At 36.0% G+C, this 17,510-nt stretch overlaps 1 protein-coding gene across 1 annotated transcript in view; it reads right to left on the bottom strand.

Moving 5' to 3' along the window:
- Nucleotides 1-17,510, bottom strand: part of RPH3AL (rabphilin 3A like (without C2 domains)) — a 599,751-nt gene that overhangs the window by 316,104 nt on the left and 266,137 nt on the right. Inside the window, exon 6 of the mRNA XM_053707379.1 lies at nt 17,140-17,226. Coding sequence (XP_053563354.1) covers nt 17,140-17,226 — 87 coding nt within the window. The remainder of the gene's footprint in view (nt 1-17,139; nt 17,227-17,510) is intronic.

Genomic DNA, 17,510 nt, shown 5'->3' with positions numbered 1-17,510 from the left:
AATAAAGTTCATAGGATCACCTGGCTATAAATTAAAAAAGGGCCTTGATAGATCCTGGAAAAACTGTCAGGATAGATTATTGGATACTATTGGTCCAATAACTAAATTGTTTGAACTTTCTGAGGAAGCTGTTTTAAATGATACAAACATGGATCCTCACACAGTGAGAGAGTGGGTTCAAAGGATAATATCTTTTGTTGGCAATACAAACGCCAACATGATTATTGAAAGACGTAAAAATATATTACGTAGAATTGACCCTAAAATTTGCGATTTCGCAAATAATGAACTTCATTCTGATAAGGATGGTTTTCTTTTTGGGGATGTTTTCTTAAAAGACCTTAATCAGTATGCCAATACTTTCACAACTCTTAATAAAGTTAAAAATAATATGAGAAAAATTTTTCAATCCCAGAATTTCTCTGACAGGGCCGGTAAAGGAAGAGGCCGCTTTCCCGGCCGTGCCTCCTTTCTTTCAAGACCTCATTACCAACAGCCAAATTTCAATTACTACAGAACCTACCAAGATCAAGGCAACTCCACAAATTTTTTCCCATCTCGCGCCAGACCTTGGCAACAAAGAGAACAAGATTCAGAACAAGATCACGTTCATCTACAGGTAAATTCAATATCTCTTCTTCCTCTACCTTTTTTCCCATCAAAAGTTGGGGGAAGACTAATTCTATTTTCTCAAAATTGGACCCATATTACTTCAGATCCTTGGATCCTTCAAACAGTTCAAGGAGTATTAATAGATTTCGTCTCTCCTCCAATTCAAAAAGTTCTTCTCTTTCCTATTCACTTTTCCTTAAAAGACAAGTTTCAAATTCTAAAAGAAATAAAAAATCTTCTTTTAAAAGATGCAATATCTCCAAGTTTAAATCCCCATTCAGCCTTTTTCAGCAATATTTTCCTCGTAAAAAAGAAAAACAGTCAATTCAGACCAGTAATAAATCTCAGATCTTTAAACGCTTTCGTTTCCTACAACCACTTCAAATTAGAAGGTATCCATCTTTTAAGAGATTGTCTTTTAGACAACAACTGGCTAGTCAGATTGGATCTGTCCGATGCTTACTTAACTGTTCCCATCTCTCCAGAACATTGGAAATATCTAACCTTTTCATGGGACAATCAAATTTGGAATTTCACTTGTCTTCCTTTTGGCCTTTCCTCTGCCCCTTGGATTTTCACAAAACTTCTCAAACCAGTAGTATCTTGGTTGAGACAGGGGGGTTTTCGTCTAATTATTTATCTAGACGATATTATGTTGATGAATCAAAATTTCTCTTCCCTCCAATCTCAACTATCTACAACTATCAATCTCTTGGAGAATCTGGGTTTCCTAGTGAACAAAGAGAAATCAGTCTTATTTCCTACCAAGAATCTGATATTTTTAGGTTTTCTTATAAATACTTCCAAATCTATGTTGAGCCTTCCTCAAGAGAAGATAAAGAATATAAAGAAGGAAATTTCGAGGACTCTTTCCAAACAGTTAGTTTATGTCAGACAAATAGCTAGAATTGTTGGGTTACTTTCATCCTCCATTCAGGCTATTTTTTCTGCCCCCTTCACTATCGAGAACTTCAACGTTTTCAAAAAGGTTTCTCTTATTCTCACCTCATTCCTTTATCTTCGGATTCCAAGGAGGAGCTTTCATGGTGGCTTGCTCATATGGAAGCTTGGAACGGGAGAGCTATTTTTGGAAAATCTCCGGATATCATTATAGAATCGGATGCCAGTCTTTCAGGATGGGGAGCTCGTTGTGGTCCTTTATAACAGGAGGCAAATGGTCCCTAGAGGAGAAGAATCTACATATAAATTGTTTGGAACTTTTGGCCGGATCTTTTGCTGTAAAAAGTTTTGTAAAATCTTTTGCTCCAGCTTCTATTCTTCTTCGTATGGACAATATTTCTGCAGTCAGATACATCAATCGCTTAGGCGGTACCAAATCAAGAAATTTATCCAACATTACCAAAGACTTTATCCATGTGTGTCTGGACAGGAATATTTCCATCAAAGCAGAATATATTCCCGGTCTCTCAAATTCAGCTGCAGATTGGGGTTCCCGTTTCCTGATAGATTCCAGCGATTGGATGTTAAACAGGGACATTTTTCTGTTGATTCAATTTCTTTGCGGTCCTTTTTCTCTAGATATTTTTGCATCTCGTCTCAATCATCAACTTCCTCATTATTTCAGTTGGCGTCCAGATCCGGATGCTTTAGCTATAGATGCATTCCTTCAACTGTGGCCTCTCCACGGAGTTTATGCGTTTCCCCCCTTTTCTCTGATTGCTCGGACAATTTCAGTAGTTCGCAGAAATCTTTTATCCCTTGTTCTGATAACTCCACTTTGGCCAACCCAAGCTTGGTTTCCTTCCCTTCTGGAAATGTCATTCAAATCCCCCCTCCTTCTCCCTCTGTTTCCAGAACTTCTACTAGATCCTGTAGGCAATCCTCACATTCTTATTCTAAACCAATCCCTCAAACTGATAGCTTGGTCAATTACGGGGAAATCAGAGATCTCCACGAACTTTCGGAATAAGCTCAGTCTCTCATGCGGGAATCATGGGCCCCAGGAACCCATAAATCCTATTTTTCCGCATGGTCCAGATGGTCTAGCTGGTGCCTGTCTAGGAACTTGGATCCCTTTTCAGCTCCTTTGACTCAAGTTTTAAATTTTCTCTCTCATCTTTTTGACAATGGACTTGCTTATAGGACTATAAATCTTTCTCGATCTGCTATTTCTGCTAGACATGATTTTATCAATAATTCTCCTATTGGTAAACATCCGTTAGTTTGTCGTCTTTTGAAATCTATTAGATTAAAAAATCCTCCTTCCCCTAAATATAATTCCTTTTGGGATGTAGACTTAATTTTTTCTCTTTTTAGATCTTGGCCTTCAAATGATTCTTTATCTTTGAAACAAATTTCCGCTAAACTTGCTACTTTATTATGTCTTATCTCTTTTCGTAGAGTCTCCGATGTTTGGGCTCTTGATTTTAATTCTAAATCTTTTTCTCCTGAAGGTGTTACTTTTCTAATTTCTTGAAGAACTAAAACTCTATCTTCTTCTATTTTTTATCCTTATTTTCCTTCTGAACCTTCTTTATGTGTGGTTTCATGTTTAAAATCTTATGAATCTAAAACTGTTTTATTTAGAGACTCTTCAAAAAATCAGCTTCTTTTGTCTTTTGTTCCCCCTCACGCTCCTGTAACTCCTACTTCTATTGCGAGGTGGATTAAATGGGTTATGTCTGAAGCTGGAATTAATTGTTCTTTTTCAGCTCATTCAGTAAGGGGATCTGCCACTTCTAAAGCCTTTTTTTTTAAATCTGCTCCTCTTCAGGAGATTTTAAAGGCGGCAGATTGGTCTTCTGATTCTACTTTTAAACATTTTTATTTTAAACCTATTCAACACGCCTCTCAAAATCTTTTTAAATAATTGCTTTAAACTAGCAAATATGAAGTCTCTGGTCTTGTAATAAAATTCCGATTATCCTAGCTTAGTGAAGGAATAATCTAGATTTTATTAAAGACACAGAGACGAATATTTCCCTCCTCTTCTATGCTGTCTTTCCCACCCAATTTCTGTTATATGATATTAATATTTTTTATATTTATTTTAGCTACCAACTTCTCAAATATCTCTAATTAAGATGGGCTTCGCACCTTCAATCAAATCTCGATCTTCATTTGGGAATTTGAAATGGATTAATTATCTGTCTTCTATCAACTACCAGATCTCCTCGAATCAAGTGTTTCCAAAGTTGTTTCAAGTTTTTTTGGTTCCTGTTCATCTTATTATTAATTGTTGGACTTTTTTGTGTTTTATGCATTTTTGGGAACTTCTTTTTCATGAGCTATAAACAAGAAAGAGGAAGATGGGGAGCTCATTGGTCGGTTTATGGACAGTATGGGTCTTCTGATTGGTCCATTATTACACTGTTATCTACTGTTGCCTTGTCATGGGTTAATTACCTTGTCTCTTTTTTCTCTTTATTTATGTAATGTGTTTTATTGTACTTTAAAATGCTGCACACTTAGTAGTAAAGGAAAGTAAAGCAAATATTCGTCTCTGTGTCTTTAATAAAATCTAGATTATTCCTTCACTAAGCTAGGATAATCGGAATTCTGCAAGTAGGTTGTCCCTTTAACAATATGTGCAGTACAGTACTCCCACCACAGAGGTCGCTGTGGCATTCAATTTTACTCTTTTATTACTCATTGCTTATACTGTAAGTTTTTTTCTGAAACTTTATATGTGATCTTCTGTAATGTTGAAGTGTGTAGACAGGTGTCAGGTAAGGGGAAACCATGTAATATATAATATCAGAAAGGGTAGGAGACAAGGGGCGATTAACCAAGGCATCTCAATAGTGTTGCACAGTTTGGAATATGTACAATTTCCCCCATTTATACACTGAAACTTAACTCAATGTGAGCAAACACCGCCGATAAACCCCTTATCGCTTGAGCGCAAATGGTGGCACTCCACTCGTAATCTGGCCCAATATGTTGTTCAAATAAAAAACAATATCCAGCAATCTATTACTAACAATACATGTCTGGAAATTTTAATGGTATGATCATATTGGTATGATATAAAAAGCCCTCTGTATCACTTTAGAATTCAGTCCAAAGGTCAAAAAGAATATTAGATGAGAATCATAGAAGAAGTGATACCTGATATTAAAAGATCCATGAAAACGATATTGCCAGCTGTAACAGAAACACCCAAGATTTCAACACAACATGGTGCAGTTGGTGGTATTGTGATATCAAGAGACTGAGGGACCAATGATCTAAAGTTCTCCACTCAGATGAGATGATCTAAGAAGTCTCGTCAGTACAGTGAGGTCCTTTAAAAATAGGTGCATTAATATTTTGTGTGATCGGGCCCTGAGAGTGTATATCATTAGTGCTCCATGTCTAAAAGAATATGGCCTAGCATATGGCCTTGTTGCATAACTGTATATTGAACATAAAGCCAATATCAAAGGAGTCCCCAGGTATTTAGAGTCTATGGGGGATATTTATCAAAGGTCTGGCTCTCCGTATTCAGCCTTGAACCAGCAGCTCTTGTGAGCTGCTGGTGCAACGCCGCCCCCTGCAGATTCGCGGCCAATCAGCCACCAGCAGGGGTGTGTCAATCAACCCGATCATACTCGATCGGGTTGAATTGCAGCGATGTCCATCTGCCTGCTCAGAGCAGGCGGACAGGTTATGGAGCAGCAGTCTTTAGACCGCTGCTTCATAACTGCTGTTTCTGGCGAGCACACAGTCTCACCAGAAACACGGGCCCTCAAGCTCCATCCGGAGCTTGATAAATGGGCCCCAGTAACACAACTCTGAGTTCTAAAATGTTTATTGCAATAATGGGTTCCAATGGAAAACCTCTGCCAAACTGCATTTTATCAGAAATAACATGCATCCATGGAAATTAAAGTCTGGTTGGGCTGCAGAAAAAGCTCTTCCCTAGTAGTGTAGGTGCTTTGTCATTCAACAACTGAGAGAGATTCTTACATGATGAAAGATATTGTGGGCTCCATTTATTAATATGCAGGCAGACATGGTCTGCAAACCGGTCTGTCCACATTATTCATTGCAATTACAGCATTTAGATTATTTCCAGGGATTTTCAACCACCAGCTTAGTGCTTGTAGGGACATTAAGAAACAGCAGTCTCAAGACCACTGCTTCTTAACTATTGGTTGCTCCACAGGAGTTCCAAAGTTGCATCCACAGCTTAATAGATGGAGCCCTAACTCTTTTAGACAAATCTAGATAATGTGCCACTGAAATAGATGGGTGAAATGCAGTGATCTCATGCAAAACCACAAATTACAAACCTATATTCAAAAGTGTCTGCAAACAAATCCAGCACCTGCATGCAGTCTAGCCTGCTAGACAGAGTTAGGACTCACCTGATACCCCATGGGGATGGTGACTTGTCTCTTGGCCAACAGCTACAACTAAATACTCATGACTATTAGTTTTTTGTATGTTTGTTTTATAGCAAAATACAATAAACCAATTTTGCATTGTCTGGCCTGTATTTCATTTTACTAGGCTTACTAAAAACACAAGAAAAAAATAGGGGGCGCCCTAAGTCAATTGTAACAAATCTATAAGTGTAGAAAATGACGTCTATAGACAATTGATATCAATGTACAGTGGGGAACTGTGTGACCCTATACAAGTGAAGACAATACAAATGTTATACAAAAATTGGTAAATATTATGATGGCAAAGAAAGTCCCATATGTCAATATAGGGTGGGTTCCAAAACAACCAAATCAAATGGAACAGTTCAGGTCCAGGTTGCTATCTGTGAGTGGATCGTAGGTCAGAATCCCAAAATCAATAATCTGTGGAAGATGAAGAAAAACAGAAGCGTCACATGGCCTAGCATTGCATGTACTAGGCCATTAAGCCTGATGAAACAGCTATGTATTAGCTGAGAATCGCGTTGCTGTTTTTAGATATTTTTATTAAAGTAAGCTTTGATCTTACCACTTGCTGCCAAACAATTATTTGCCTACTCTCCAGTACCTTCAACGGTTAAACAGACGTTTGTGATACATTCATCTAGATCTACCTCACTGTGGTTGGAGTTTTGCGGGAGGCCAGTCTGCTGCATGACTAATTCCAGTCTGCAATACTTGCACCAAGAGGGGTGCTTTCTCACATGTGAGTGAAATACTTTTCGCACTTTACCACAAGAGTACATGCAATACTAGGCCATGTGGAGCTTCAGTTTTTCTTCATCTTCCACAGATCATTTGTCTAGGGTTTGCTATGAAGCTGATATATTTTATGCAAATGAGATCCAAAAAAAAAAGAATCTATTATCAGGCGACAAACAGACACCCATAATAATCGATAACAAATTAAATAAAACAATATTGCAAAAGTAAATATTCTAAATATGAAACCAAAAAGGAATTACAGTCTTTTACTGAAATCCAAATAAAATGGACTCTTTACAAGGCAGCTCATTTTCTTCAAATGCCAACGTCAATGACTGCATAAGAAGAGGGAAAAAAAAAAATAATGAAGATAACAACCAAGATACAGGAATGACGATAAACTCACAAGGCCTGCAGCACCCAGGTGTAATGATTTGAGCATGATAAGCTATTACAGTGGCTCAGCTCACTGAACTTCCAGTACCAGATTATGCTGGAACACAGAGGTTGCCCTTGGCTCACTAAACTCTCAGCATCAGGTCACGCTGAAACCCTATGTTAGCACTTCAAGCAACACGAACAAGAAAGTTCTAATAAAAGTTTAAAAGTTTATTAAAACAAACTGAGTGAAATACGTATTAGGCCATTCCAATTTAAAAAATAGTGTAAAAAATGCAGCCATGTATTCAGGCATACACACACACTATACATAGAAACCTTTAAACAAGTTCTTAGCCAATAACAATTTCCTGTAATAAAGTGAGATCAAATTAAAAATGAAAAAAAGTCATAAGACCCTTAAACTGCCACATAGGCCACCACAAAGCCCCAACTACACCATGCACCCCTAAACCACCACCCCCACATCGCAAACAACATATTTACACTATTAACCCCTAAACTGCCACATACCCACCATAAAGTAAGCTTCTACACTATTAACACTTAAACCGCCACCCCCACCGCAAAGTAAGCTTCTACACTATTAACCCCTAAACCCCCACACACCTCACATTGCAAAGTCTTTTTTAAAGGTAGTTAGTTTTTATTTAGTAAAGGAAGGGTTAGTCTATTTTGGGTTAACTTAGGGATTGTTAGGGTAGGGGGTTTAGATGTTAGTGGGTTACTTTGCGCTTGGGGAGCTGGCGGTTTAAGGGTTCATAGTGTAGTGCAGACTTTTTGATGTGAGGTGTGGTGGTTTAGGGGTTAATAGTCTAAAGAGGTAGTTTACAGTGGGGGGTGGTTTGGGGTTAATAGTGTAAAGAGGTAGTTTTCAGTGGGGTGTGGGGTGGTTTAGGGGTTAATAGTGTAAAGAGGTTTCAACGTAGGGTGTGGTGGTTTAGGGGTTCATAGTATAGTGCAGACTTTGCGATGTGGGGTGTGTGACGGTTTAGGGGTTTATAGTTTAGAAGCCTACTTTGCGTGGGGGTGTGATGGTCTAGGGGTTAATAGTATAAAGAGATAGTTTACAATGTGGGGGGCTGGTGGTTTAGGGGTTCATAGTGTAGTGTAGTACAACTGTTTCATCCAAACTCTTTAGTTTGAGTGGAAAAGGCAATTATGTTTGCACAATTGCATTTACTTTTAACTTGTAATACGAGCACATATTACTGGTCTACGCTACCCATAGAAAATACGTGTAGCGTAAATAACCGCAAGTTCGCTTGTAATATGTATTTGACCATAAAGAACACCACAATCTCGCTCCTAGCACTAACGATAGCGCTCCACTTGTAATCTGCCTGATAGTAAATGATAGTGATATTTTGCCACCCCTGTATGTATGCAATTGCGTTTGTGCAATTGCATTTACTTTCAACTTGTAATACGAGCGCATATTGCCGGTCTACGCTACCCATAAAAAATATGTGTAGCATAAATTACCGCAAGTTCTGGTATGGCACTACCCGATATTAAAATATATAATTGATCAAGCATGGCCAAAATTGCTTTAGACTGGCTAACGGGTTCAGACTATATTACAAGTTATCAAGTAGAAGAAAATATTATTTTTCCGTTGAAAATTTAAAAATTAATTGAAAATTAATTTAAAAATTATCATTCCCAAGTATACATTCTATAATATAGTTGAGGCCTGGAATAAAATCTGTAAAGGGCTATCTATTCATAATCTGACCTCTCACTTTTAGCCTATTCAAGGGAACCCGGAATTTAAGCCTGGTTTAGACTCCATAATGTTTCATAAATGGGCTCGGTGGGGCCTTAAATTTGTCATTCAACTTTTAGATGAAGACACAAATACAATAAAATTATTCAATCAGCTAGTCCAGGATTATAGTCTGAGCAATAAAGATTTTTTTGCTTATCTCCAAGTGAGACGTTTTCTGTCAGTTAAGAAGGTTTGTAGTAAAGAACATTGTTCTCTGGGTGTGATTGATGCGTTGATTAAAACTTCAGGCCTCCATTCCACGGCTCTGCTTTATAATATCTACATATCAAAACAGGGTAAAAAAGATCTAAGGATGTGATTTTCTAAATGGATTAAGGAGTCAGGACCTACAGAATAAACAATTTGATGATTTCAAAAATGCTTTTATTAGAATTAACCAGTATACAGTATCAATAACCTGGAAAGAGGCTCATATGAAGCTAATAAATAGATCATATATAACTCCTCTTATGAGATCAAAATGGAATCCTTCTGATAGAACTCCATGCTCCAGATGTCGTTCATGGAAAGCGGATATTCTTCACTGTTTCTGGCAATGCCCTAAGATACAAAAATGATGATCTCGAATTGGGTTCTGGTTGAATACATTTATGGTTACTAAAATGACATTGAATAAACATCATATTTTTTTTTAATTTAATAATCTGAATTATCAAAACAGGTATCTGATTAATACAGCCATTCTCATTGCGAGACAGCTTTTTCTCAAATCTTGGAAGGACAAACATAGTCCCAGTTTCAATCACTTCTTAACAGAAATTAGACTACAAATAGCAGTGGAGCCACATAATGCTTTGTCTACTTCCGAGAACAAAGTTATTTTTTTTTAATAAATGGGATAAGGTTCTTATATCTTTCCCGCTAGTATTTCAACTTCAAATTCTTCACCCTATGAGGCAATTGCCAGAAATTATTCATTTTCTTTCTCATTCTCTCTCTCTCTCTCTCTCTCATTCTCTCTCTCTCTTTCTCTCTCTCTCTCTCTCATTCTCTCTCTCTCTCGCATTCTCTCTCTCACATTCACTCTCTCTCATTTTCTCTCTCTCTCTCATTCTCTCTCTCTCACTCTCTCTCTCTCACTCTCTCTCTCTCACTCTCTCTCTCTCTCTCTCATTCTCTCTCTCTCTCATTCTCTCTCTCTCTCTCATTCTCTCTCTCTCATTCTCTCTCTCTCTCTCATTCTCTCTCTCTCTCATTCTCTCTCTCTCTCTCATTCTCTCTCTCTCTCACTCTCTCTCTCTCATTCTCTCTCTCTCATTCTCTCTCTCTTTCTCTCTCTCTTTCTCTCTCTCTTTCTCGCATTCTCTCGCATTCTCTCTCATTCTCTCTCATTCTCTCTCATTCTCTCTCTCATTCTTCTCTCTCATTCTCTAGCTCAAATTAGTATGGTTGCAATATTGCTTGTCAGTATCCGTGATAAAGCTTTTGTAATCTAGCCAATTATATTTTATTCTTTAAGTGGGATAAACATACCAAGATGATCATGGTTCTAATTTAAAAGGACAGTCAACACCAGATTTGTTGTTGTTTAAAAAGATAGATAATCCTTTTATTACTCATTCCCCAGTTTTGCATAACCAACACAGTTATAGAAATACAAGGTTTACCTCTGTGATTACATAATTACATTGTATCTAAGCCTCTCCAAACTGCCCCTTTATTTCAGTTATTTTGACAGACTTGCATTTTAGCCAATCAGTGCTCACTCCTAGGTAACTTTACGTGCATGAGATCAATGTTATCTATATGAAACACATGAACTAACTCCCTCTAGTGGTGAAAAACTGTCAGATTAGAGACAGCCTTCAAGGTCTAAGAAATTAGCATATGAACCTCCTAGGTTTAGCTTTCAACTAAGAATACCAAGAGCACAAAGCAAAATTGGTGATAAAAGTAATTGGAAAGTTGTTTAAAATTACATGCCCTATTTGAATGATGAAAGTTTATTTTGAACTTGACTGTCCCTTTAAACAAATATAACCTGTCCGACTCAATGAAATGCACTGATAATGTGCTGCCTGGGTTCAAGAATAAAATTATGTCCCCAAGTCTATTTCCACTACAACACTGGTTTTCAAACCTGTCCTCAGGCCTCCTTAACATTCCAGATTTTTAGGATTACGTTGGTTGAGAGCAGATAAAATAACCATGGTTACTAATCAGCTGATTATTTTACCTGTGCTCTACTTCAGGTAACCTCAAAATCTGGCCTGTTAGGGGCCCAAGGATGTGCTTACATAAGAGGTGCTTACACAAATTACTTCTAAACATGCTGCCGTCCATTTGAGATTATAACCCATGAATTGTATTCCAAAGATATATATTACTTACATATCACAATCCTTGTTCACTGCATTACAAAACATTTCCTTTCAAAATAAATCTTTTAAAAGCATTTAAAGCTGCTGTCTTGTTATGAAAGAAAACATTGTTTACAGGCTTGGGACATGCAACTTGAAAAGTCTCTTCAGCATGGTTTATCTTACCACCTTTGCTGTGACCAGTTAGTGACAGATTCAAACGAACAACTGCACATATCACCCAATCAGTAACCAGCATGTATGAGGATCAGCGTTCTGTTTTCCACAGAATGCGCTCCTCTAGAGTGAGTGCAAATACTTCCATTTTAAATGACATTTTTAAATGTTAAAGTACAGGGAAGAAGGCAAAATAAATAATAAATGGGCATTGGAAAGTTTTTCTTATTTATGCATGATTCATTTTTATGGGGATTTAAATTTTGGGTTTAATGTCCATTTAAGTATTGAAGTTGTAACATTATATACTAATTTACTAAATCAATATTACAATACATTAACAAACATTTCTATCTTTTATCCATATATATTTTTGTTTATTCACATGACATGATAGCAACTTTCAAGTACATTAAAGGGTTTAGTAAAACTGAGGCTGTGGGGTATTTTACATAAAATGGAAAATTCAGAACAAGGGGTCATGAGCTCAAGCTAAAAGGGGTAGTAGATTCAGGAGTAATTTTGAGGAAGCACTTCTTTACAGAAAGAGTGATTGATTTATGGAATAAACTTCCTCAAGAGGTTAGTAAGCACCAAACACTGTGGGGGACTTTAAAAATGCATGGGACAAGCATAGGGCTATCCTACGAACTAGATAAGTTTTATACTGTTAGGTAAGGTTGGGGCAGACTTGCTGGGCCTATGGCTCTTATCTGCCGGTCAATATCTATGTTTCTATGACATGAATCCTAGGCATGACCTTTGAATCAAAACTCAGACACTTCTCTCCAAACATTCTTCCTCAATTTCAAATAATCTGTTTCTTTGATCCACCATTAACCAAAAAAGTATTACTACTACCATTCAAAATAGTCATATAAAATATGATCATTGCTTGAGGAACAAATTATGATACAGTACTTGCCAAAATGAAGATAACTTGACCAAAGGCCAAATTTCTGTTACCATGCACAGTAACCAGAAAACAGCTCCTTATATTAAGGAGAGCTGGTGATGAGGCAGAAGATTCTGCACCTTTCTTATACCTTGTGCAATGGTCTACTTATGTGTTCTCTTGAGCAACCATTATTTTAAATATATATAAAGATATAAGAGAGAGGTAGATAATAAAAAAAAATTACAGTATGACTGTAGCAATAAAATGGTCCATGCTTAATTGACAATGTTATTTTGAAAGGTCAAGAAAAAGAATGTGTATCGAAAACACTGCTGTATGGGGCATCAAGGAGAGGAGAATATAAGATTTTATGTTAAGGAGGTATATCAAGTATGCATAAAATCCATTTAGGAAAACATGACAATTTCATTAAAAATGCAATAAGGGACAAGTCAACCTTACCAGGTACTTTTTGTTGACAAGGTTAATTACAACAAACTCACATTATCCTTATTCCATGACATTACTCATTTAAATCAAGAAATGTTATACAAACAAATAATAAACACAAACAAAAACTAGCACTCACAACACAAAAAAAGGATACAATAAAAACAAACATTTAAGCAGCCAAATTCTCTTTTCATCAATGCATTATTAATATTAGCAGTAATCACCCCCATCTGTACCAATTAATCCCATTGTTTCACTTTGACAAGCATATCTTATTTAACATAAAAGTCTTCCCATATTAAGTTTGTGCCTGGAGTAGCTATTTGAATATAATCCAAATGTATAAGAATAAAATCTGAAAGTTTTTTAAACTTGCTTCCTGTTCATTTGTAACTTTACATTTTCATTTTGGTTCAATATAACTACAATTTGTGTAACAAAGTATTTCTCTGTTAAAAGTGAAGCTACAATAATAGAACACAACATTCTATGCCATGAATAAAAGGTATGTATGTAATTACAAACTCAACTAGTGGGCACCATCAGGAAGTCAATTACTCTTTCAGTGTATACATCCATTGATATCCAAAGACATGCTAGCTCATTTTATAGAATGAGAGAATAAGAATATAGAGCTAGAATAGAAGTCATGTCAGAAGCATAAAAGACATTTGTGTGTGCTGCTGAAGTCATTGACAAAAAGATAGCATGAGGCTTCATAAGTCATGAAAATTAGCTCCACGGGTATCAAAATCAAAATCCTATTGCATGTGTCCTGAGCATGACTGTATGCTCCATGTCTGCAATTAAGAAAAGAATAAAGATTCACTGCATGACTTAACATAGTATTGAGGCTTTATTGACACTTCTTTATTATTACATGGGATCAAGAGAGACTAGTGGCTCAATTTACCACGTTAAAACAAGGGCAAGTTAATTCATTTCACATCACCATGGGTTTATAGGGGGAATTTCTTAAAGGGACAGTCTAGTCAAAATTAAACTTTCATTATTCAGATAGGACTTGTAATTTTAATCAACTTTCCAATTTACTTTTATCATCAAATTTACTTTTTTTTCTCTTGGTATTCTTAGTTGAAACTAAACCTAGGCAGATTCATATGCTAATTTCTAAGCCCTTGAAGGCTGCCTCTAATCACATGCTTTTTAAATTCCTTTTAGGTATCTATAGGCAAAAATAATTTACATTATTAGTAATATAATAATAAATATATACATTTATATTTATGTAACAAAAGAGCATAAGAAAATAATACTAAATTAGATGCAGTAAGTAACAATGTGTTGCATACTGTAAACTAAATGTAAACAGGTTTAAGGGATAATATAGTTAAAATTAAACTTTCATTATTCAGATAGAGCATGCAATTTTAAGCAACTTTATAATTTACTCCAATTATCAATTTTTCTTCGTTCTTCTTGTTCTTTGGTATTTTAAAAAAGCAAGAATGTAAACATAGGAGCCGGACCATTTTCGGTTCAACACCTGGGTAGCACTTTCTGATTGATGTCTAAATGTAGCCACCAATCAGCAAGCGCTACCCAGGTCTGAACGAAAAATGGTCCGGCTCCTAAGCTTACATTCAAATACAGATACCAATAGAACAAAGAAAAATTGATAATAGGAGTAAATTAGAAAGTTGCTTAAAATTGCATGCTCTATCTGAATCATGAAAGTTTAATTTTGACTAGACTATTCCTTTAAGGATGCTAGCAGTCAGGCGGTATACCTTCTCAAAGGAACTGTAAAGTCATAATTAGTCTTTTATGATTTAGACAGCGCATACAATTTTAAACAACTTACCAATTTACATCTATTATTTAATTTGCTTCCTTCTCATTATCTTTTGCTGAAATGTTTATCTAGGTAAGCTGAAAAACAGCAAAGAACCTAGGTTCTAGCTGCTGATTGGTGGCTGCATATTTATACCATTTGTCATCGGCTCCCCATGTGTTCAGTTAGAAACCAGTAGTGCATTGCTGCTCCTTCAACAAATGATATGAACAGAATGAAGCAAATTTGATAATAGAAGTAAACTGGAAAGTTGTTTAAAATTGTATGTTGTACCTAAATCATAAAAGACAAATTTTGGGTTTCATGTCCCTTTAAATAGTCTACTATATAGATCCATAGATTCTAAAGGACTACATATCCAACATCTACTTGCAGTCTATTAACTTGCTACCACAGATTCTCATTTACATAAATTGAGACTACTGACCTACAATGAAAATACACCACTAGGCATTTTAGGATTTATTTATTTAATTGGAAACAAAAATAAATAAATACAAGGTTTCTGCAAAAGTGTTAGAGAAAATAACCTTTGATTGGGATGAGACACATGAAAGAGAGATTATAAAATAGAACTATTCCCCACATTAAGTTTTCAAATGTTTTGTTCCTGGATCAAACCTTAGAGCAAGTGATACCTAAAAATGTTGGGTGTTATTGGCTTAGGGTTCATATTTATTTATACAGATGTATTGTTATTAAAACAAAGAACACATATGGCAGGGCTAGCCCAGTGTCACCAGTTATCTGGCCCAAGTTAGTGTAGCTATAGGAGCAGCTAATGAGAGCCAGTATTGTCTGATCTTGGCATATTTAAACCCCTCACAGATGTATTAATGTCATCTTGTAACAAACCCACCACTAGTTATCAGAGAATATAAGGTTCATTTTATGGAGTCAAGATAGAGGCATAAGGCAATTTTAAAATTAGTTTCCACCATTGCAACAGATGTGGATAAATGCATCACTGCAATACAAAATGCAAAATTCCATATTGCTTTTGTGGATTAAAGTTCCAGCGGTCAGTGAAGTGTGGATTCTTTTTCACCCCAGTACAGTTGAGTAAAACTTTTTTTTTTACTTACTTAATTGGACACTATGTGGCAATCTTTCCACCCTTAATGAATTTCAGATTACTTTTTATACCAGCTGCATAGAATGAAATGCATTGGATATTGGTAATTTCAGGTTTTGTTTTGCAATTTATATATCTGTTTTTTCAGACTGAAACCACCATCCATAATAAAATGTTTAGTACATAAGTAATCACCTTTATGTATATTGGGATAAATAAGATATTCAGATCAGCCCCATCTGCAAGCACAGCCCATTTCAGTGGGCACACTCTTGAGAACAATGGATAGTAGCTTCAATGAGCAAAAACAACTATATTAAATTCAAAAATAAACTTAAAGGGACATGATACCCAAATGTTTAAACACTTGAAAGTAATGCAGCATAGCTGTAAAAGGCTGATTGAGAAATATTACCTGAACACCTCTATGTAAAAAAGAAAGATATTTTACCTCAAAATATCCTAAGTATTCACACCTCATTATAAATTACTTTAAGCAGCAAATCCGTATGCTTGTCCCAGGACTTGCAAGGGAGCGTGCCTCATGCACTCATGTTATTTCCCTATTCAGTTTAAGGAAGTTTACTATGAAATCTCATGAAATCACAGTTCATGACCTCAGCACTGCTGATGCTGATTGGCTGCTGATCATTTCTTCCTTTTTTAGCTGCAGCTGGACAGCAGCTGAAGTATAACTGTTTACACCGCACTTACTGAGTACTGAGCTTTTTTACATAGAGTTCAGATTATATTTTCCTGTCAGCTTTTTACAATTATGCTGCATCACTTTCAAGTGATTTAGCATATAAGTATTATGTCCCTTTAATGGAGAATTCCCCATACATTTAAAGTAAATGTCAAGTTTGATGAATCTGTGCCCGTTTTTTAAAAATCCTATTAAAAACAGGGGCACTTTAATTCATCAAACTTTACATTTCACTTGTTTCATTAAAATACTTACATTTTAATCTTGAAAGCCGCTCCAGCGAGTCCCCCTCTTGCCACTCGATACTTCATACATCAGCAATGATGAATACGGCATCCTCCAATCACGGCCCCCCCCCCCCCCAAGGGAAATCATTGAGCAATAAACCAATAATTTACCGAGTCACACATAGATAGAGGGATTGCTTAGGTGTTAAGCAATGTCTATAAGTAGCATCTATTTTTTTATTTATTTTGTTCAAGAGAGAGTATGACCCAGGTCTTGACAGTAAAAACCTACAATCTGCCTAATGAAAGTATTATTGCAAAGTGCTATTGCACTCAGTAGAAAAGTGAAAAGAAGCAAACGTAAAACAGTAACACAATTCATTTCAGTGCATAATACTCAAGACGTATATATACAATACATAATAATACATGAGGAGTAGAGTCTTGCTCCAATGGTTTTATAAACAAGATTTTATTTTAACTTACAAATCCTAAAACAGAAAGATTTGCAGTATAATATGTACTTATCAGAATAGTGTAAAACCGGACTTTCATGCATTATCTCACACATAACAGTATAGAAACATTTTGGCAAATAATTATTTACCTCTCTCTGTTCACTGCAGATTTTACAGAGCCACATTGGTCGCTTCTGGTTGCTAAAGGTCTCAATTCCACATTTGGTGCAGACTTTCTGAGAAGAGAAAAAAAAAAAAACATGTTAAGGCACTTTTGACTTCCCATAGCTATTTAAAAACTATGTTTAGTTCTTTTTAAACAACTGCTGAGATGGATGTACATTTCCACTTTGATATATGGGGAACAGCAAGCCAGCTGTTAAGAAATTGCAATGCAAACGTTTTGATTTTCTCGCTAAATGGATTCATGCAGTGATTTTAATGTACATCATCATTTGTAAAAAACTGAGGTTTAGATAAAATGTTTGTAACATATAAAGAAACGCTATCTCCAAATGGC

Source organism: Bombina bombina, chromosome 3, assembly GCF_027579735.1.
Source record: "Bombina bombina isolate aBomBom1 chromosome 3, aBomBom1.pri, whole genome shotgun sequence".
Lineage (NCBI taxonomy): Eukaryota > Metazoa > Chordata > Amphibia > Anura > Bombinatoridae > Bombina > Bombina bombina.
The sequence above is the reverse complement of the archived record's forward strand: the minus strand, read 5'-3'. Positions and strand labels throughout refer to the sequence as shown.